Genomic DNA, 6000 nt, shown 5'->3' on the forward strand with positions numbered 1-6000 from the left:
TTGGTTAAAGAATAAGGCCATTGGACAGTAGAAACAGTTCTGCTTTAGATATAGTAATTCTGAGCTCCAAATTATACATCTAGCATCAATATAGGGAAGGTAGCTGGTATATGAGTCCAGTCCTTGGGGGATTCATATACCAGCTGCCTTCCCTATATTGGGGAAAATTGAGGCTGGAGATACACATTTGGCAGTCATTGGCATATAGATGTCATTAACACCACGGAGACTGATATCCAAGAATAGAACATAGACAAAGAGGAGAAGAAGGCTGGAGATCAGTCTTGGGCTTACTCCAACAGTTAAAGGATGGAAGAGGCTGTTTGGGAACCCTCTTCCTCAGATAGCTATGTCTCAAAAATGGTGATTCAGAAGAGGAGGTCCTTTCTTTACTCACAGGCACGGGTCTTCAAGCTCTTGCAGAAATGTCTAACATTGAGGGCGAGTGAAGACTTTTGTGAATCCTTATCTGCCAGGAGATTGAACATTTGCTACCAGCTGGTACAAGGAAGAAGCTTTGTATCCCTTGAAAATTCATAAGATTTTCCCCATACATTTTGAATAGTATGGTTAAAAACACTTTTAATGAGATATGTAGATATTAAATCCTGCCTTGAGGCAGGAGGACTAACGGGAAAGTTTTCAATGTCCATCTGGCCATCAGAATCTAAGAATCCAAAAGTCTAACCTAGAAAGGAGCAGCAGAATATCAGACATTAGGAAGGGGCCCTTCTGCTTTAGAAAAGTGCCGAGACATCAGCCTAGAGAAAACACTGGGCCCCAGGACTGCGGCTGACTAAATAGTAGGCTATGAGTGAAAGTAACTAGCTTCTTTTTTCTTCTGCCTATAGCAACTAGGCTTTGTCGTCTAGAAACAATAGCATCATTTTTCTTAGGAGTCAGGATAGATAATAAAACGTTGCTCCGAATCAGCAGGGTTGAAAGATACAGGCCAAAATATAATGTTCATCCGACAGCCTGTTCAATTTTTACAGTTTTTGGAAAAAATGTCTGTTCATATAGATATGATTATCTGAGATTGCCTCTGAATGTATTCTTTGGGGAGTTTGCTGCACAGTTAATATTGCAATATTGCAGCAAATTATGGAATTCTCTCAATAACAGAGCAAAGAAATCTGTGTCCTGATGGAAAGCACTTATGGCAGTTTAGGGAAACTTTCAACAACAAATGATTCTGTTGTATTTTCCCCAAACGGATTTTCTTACCCCTTGATGTCTTCCCCCTAGGCTCTGAGTTGTAAGTGGCAGAACAAGTGACTCCTCTAAACATTAAGGTTTGCTGTAATCCATAATTCATGTTATAGAAAAAATAAATTTTAATCATAAGACTGCCACACTTTTGAAGAGTTTATTAAAATAAGAGCTACACAGAGGCCTTTTGGAAAACTGACATCTAGAAAAAGGAGCCAGCCTGGGGGTATTGGATAAGAGGTATTGGGAAATAAAAAAACGTTTTCAGGAGCGAGGGTTTCAGACAGAAAAAGCATTTTTTTATACTTTCAAAGACAAGACATGCATTTGGTTGGACCAGCTGCTGATTTTGGACAATTGTTATAAGAGACCTAATTTTTGCCTTTATGATCATAACGTGCACATATTCTCCTCAGGGACTAAACCCATGGCCAACAGTATGTGCTAACTTGGACACCACGTGACGCAGTGACTTAAACCATAGGAAAAGTGGACTCCAACATCTTTCCCTATAATTAGCTCAGATAAAAGCAGTGGAAAACCACAATGTTTATTCCTTTGGTTTTATATATAGTCTTTAATCAAAACACCTTAAGAATATTTTAAGTTTTTCCTTCCGCTTGGTAAATTTCTGGTAATTCTGGGAAACAATGCAAAGTAAAGAATGAATATGGAACAGCTGGATCATAGTTGGGATTGAGAGGGAGTCTGCTCTCCTCTAAGGATCAATAGTTAACTGAATGACTTCAAACAGCCCTCCGTGCTAAGGTGAAAGTAAGAGAATCCTCTAGGTCTCCGAGATCCTCCGTTCCCTCGGTTGGATGCCAGAAGCACCTGGAGGCTTTAATCAGAACCTTCAGTCATTCAATCAGTTGTACAACACCATGCCTTATGGCTGACCAGTATCAGCCTGAACACTTCATCCATGGTTATCAGGGTAGTGAATGAAGCATCCAGATTTATACTGTTCAGATCATCCTGAATTATTCAATATAAACAATAATCACCAGAAATACATTAAAATTTTTCTATGTCCCAGGTACATTACTGGATGCATAATTTGTAGATATCTTCTCTAATCTTGACCATAATCTGCAAGTTAAGTATGATTATCCCTATTTTGCAAATGAGGAAACTGAGGCTCGGAGAGGTTAACTAACTTGGCCACAGTCACTGAGATAATAAATAGAAGAGGGCCGGGCGCGGTGGCTCAAGCCTGTAATCCCAGCACTTTGGGAGGCCGAGGCGGGTGGATCACGAGGTCAAGAGATCGAGACCATCCTGGTCAACATGGTGAAACCCCGTCTCTACTAAAAATACAAAAAATTAGCTGGGCATGGTGGTGCGTGCCTGTAATCCCAGCTACTCAGGAGGCTGAGGCAGGAGAATTGCCTGAACCCAGGAGGCGGAGGTTGCGGTGAGCCGAGATCGCACCATTGCACTCCAGCCTGGGTAACAACAGCGAAACTCCGTCTCAAATAAATAAATGAATGAATGAATAAATAAATAAATAAATAAATAAATAGAAGAATCTATTTATCTAAGTATAGATAGATAGACCTATTAATCTATTTATAAAGAAAAAGAATAACTGACGAATTCAAGTAGAAAGAAATACATGATTTAAACTGTAGTTGTTTTCAGACTCAACCCAAAAGTCAGGCTTGCAAACTATGGCAAATGTTAGTAGAAATCATAGTGCCTGTATCAGGACTGTGGGAAATACAGAAAGTGGACAATGAATAGCATCATTAGCACAGTTGTATTTGCTTCTAGTCCTGACTTTTTTCAAGCCTACTTTAATGCTTGTCCTTGGCCTTGTATTTGGTTAAGAATGTGCGTACTGTTGCTGAAAGTAAAGTCTATTTATCTGTCAAGCTGCTAATTAGTGCTGCAGAGTAGCTCCCGAGTTTGTTACAATATGCTCTGGTGTGTACCAGAGTCACTTGTGAGCTTTACAACCCTCATTCCTGGGTCCTATCACTCCTAGATCTTCCATAGGTTGGTGATGGTTCTCAGGCATTTATATTTTTTAACAAGCTCTCAGGTAATTCTGATGCCCACCAAAGTTTGAGAATTATTGCTATCAATGTTGTTTGAGGGGATGATGCCTTACTCGGAAATCTGAATAAACATAATAAACTATCGTTGTAGGTTGGAAGAAAAAAATCAGCTTGTAAGGAATGCATGGAGGGATGTTCATTTGGCCTGTACACTTTTGTCACCTGTCTTGATCAATGCCTACTTTCCCTTTCCTCTCATTAATATTTGGGTCAAGAGAATACTTTATCAGGTCTCCAGTAAGTATGTTTTCCCCGTTACCTAAATGAATACAGTCTCATAGAGACCATTCAAATGTTCTCATTGTAATGGGAAGCTGATCTGAAAATCTATCCATCAAACTAATCTGCTTTCTTGGAGAGCCATGGAGACCCTCTGGGGACCTGAGAATGCTTTCCTGTCATTGCAGTGACACTGACTGGCTTTTTAACTTTGAGAAGGGCCATGACAATCTTCCGATAGTGACACTATTTATACCTCTGGACTCTCACCCTTCATAGGTCTTGGTTTGTTATCACGGCCCTTGTCACTGTACGAAAGAAAGCATGAAAGAAGGCAAATGAACTTCTGCTATTGGGGAAATTATACATGACTGTAATTTCTACCTGGCACTGATGTCCCAAGTGCGACGAACACAACTGCAGTCACAGAATCTTTCAGGCCAATGGTGCAGCCGAAATGGGAAGCCAGGTCTCCGATGAAAGCTGTCAGTAGGCCAATCATGAGGATGGAGACAATGAAACACGCCCAGCCATTCCAGTATTCAGTAGGAGGAACGAAGGCAAAGAGGACCTTCCAGAATACAGTCAGAAAGTGCATCACATAATCAAAACAGGAGGGCAGCTTTTCTTCCCCACATTCATCATCATCATCATCTTCCCCTAGAGAGGAGAAAAAAGCACATTCCATCACAACCTAGGCTACCAGGTCTTCCTCTCTCAATCTTTCCTGTCTAGGCTGTTAGTCCTCCACTCTATGTGACAGGAGGCCATGAGAGGCGGGTGAAGTTTAGTGTTTTCCAAGAGTTAATCATAATTAACTAATTAATTATTAAGACACTGAAATGCCTCTTACCTGTGGCTCACTGGTCAATAGCAATAACTTAACACCTACCCAGTTCTGCTTCCATGCAATCAACACATTCTTTCTACTTTCACATCCAGTGAGACTTGTCACTTCAGAGAAATGAAAATGATTTCCTCTAAAAGGCTGGAAAGCCCTGTGTTGGGCTGAGAAAGAACCCTCTTTAGAAGAAAGATAAGCGTAGATGGAGTTCTACCAGGGTTCTTTTCTTACAACTTGAAGTCCGACTCTGGGTTATATAATCACCTACAGGATAATGTTCAAGCAGGGCCGTTAATCATGGCTCTGAGCCTTGCCTATTTCTCCAGCATCATCTCCTGCAACTATTTCAAACTAAAGCCTTGGAATTACTTGCCAAATAATTATATGCCAGGAAATGAAATTATTTGCATTTTTCCAAACCAGATATACTTTCTCCTACTTTCGTCCTTTAGAACTAAATGTGCTTGGCATATCTTAATTGCTCCATCCTAATCCTTCCTCACCCGTCCTTCAAGACTCACTTCCTCTGTGATGCGCTCTCCAACTGCCCCCCAAACCCATGCTGGGAACTCCTGCTCAGAGGAGCCTCCCAGCACTTATAACTCTGGATCAGTTGTTCTCAGAGTGTGCTTCCTGAGCAGGTGGCACAGAGAACGTGTTATATAACAATTCAAAATTCTCAGCCCCACTGAGTCAGAAACTGGGGAGAGGGTGGACAGCAAGCTGGGCTTGAACAAGCCCTCCATGTGACATTGATGCATGTTCAAGTGTGAGAACTGCTTTTCTGAATTGTACATGTTCATGTTCCTCTCTTTTCCAGTTGACTGAAGAGCACTTCAAGGGCAGGAATTCATGCATCTTTGTGTCCCTGCTATTTGGTACCATCTCCAGCACCTGAACTAAGGTGGTTAATTTCATGTTAAAGGAAGGAATGCAGGCAGAAATTTCTATTGACTTTTTATTACTATGCAATTACATTATATGTACAGTATATATAGATCTATACTATATATGGTACATAGTGTGTGTGTATATATATAGTGTGTGTGGGTGTATATATACATGTATACACACATACTATGTACCATGGTATATATATACTCACTGCAACCTATGTGTGCATATATATATATATATATATATATACACACATACACACACACACATACATATATATATATATATATATATATATATACACACACATACATACACAATTTTGCCAATTAAGTCATACCATCAGTGTACAAAGAAATGTGGCTGGGTGTAGTGGCCCATATACTGTGTACCATAGTGTGTGTGTGTGTGTGTGTGTGTGTATATACACACACACTCCAACCTATGTGTGCATATATACATATATATATATATACACACACACACACACACACACTATGGTACATAGTTTGTGTGTGTGTATATATACATATATACACAATTTTGCCAATTAAGTCATACTATCAGTATACAAAGAAATGCAGTCGGGTGCAGTGGCCCACACCTGTAATCCCAGCACTTTGGGAGGCTGAGGTCAGCAGATCACAAGGTCAGGAGATCAAGACCATCGTGGCCAACATGGTGAAATCCTGTCTCTACTAAAAATACAACAATTAGCTGGGCATGGTGGCACTTGCCTGTAATCCCAGTTACTAGGGAGGTTGA

The 6000-nt window shown here is 40.4% G+C and overlaps 1 protein-coding gene across 2 annotated transcripts in view; it reads right to left on the reverse strand.

Moving 5' to 3' along the window:
- The window catches only part of LOC108307273 (sodium/calcium exchanger 1), a 63728-nt gene that overhangs the window by 21538 nt on the left and 36190 nt on the right, over positions 1–6000 (reverse strand). For both annotated transcript variants that reach the window (XM_017532608.2, XM_017532600.2), the window contains exon 7: positions 3879–4154. In XM_017532608.2, coding sequence (XP_017388097.1) covers positions 3879–4154 — 276 coding nt within the window. The remainder of the gene's footprint in view (positions 1–3878; positions 4155–6000) is intronic.

Source organism: Cebus imitator, unplaced genomic scaffold, assembly GCF_001604975.1.
Source record: "Cebus imitator isolate Cc_AM_T3 unplaced genomic scaffold, Cebus_imitator-1.0 Scaffold77, whole genome shotgun sequence".
NCBI classification, from domain to species: domain Eukaryota; kingdom Metazoa; phylum Chordata; class Mammalia; order Primates; family Cebidae; genus Cebus; species Cebus imitator.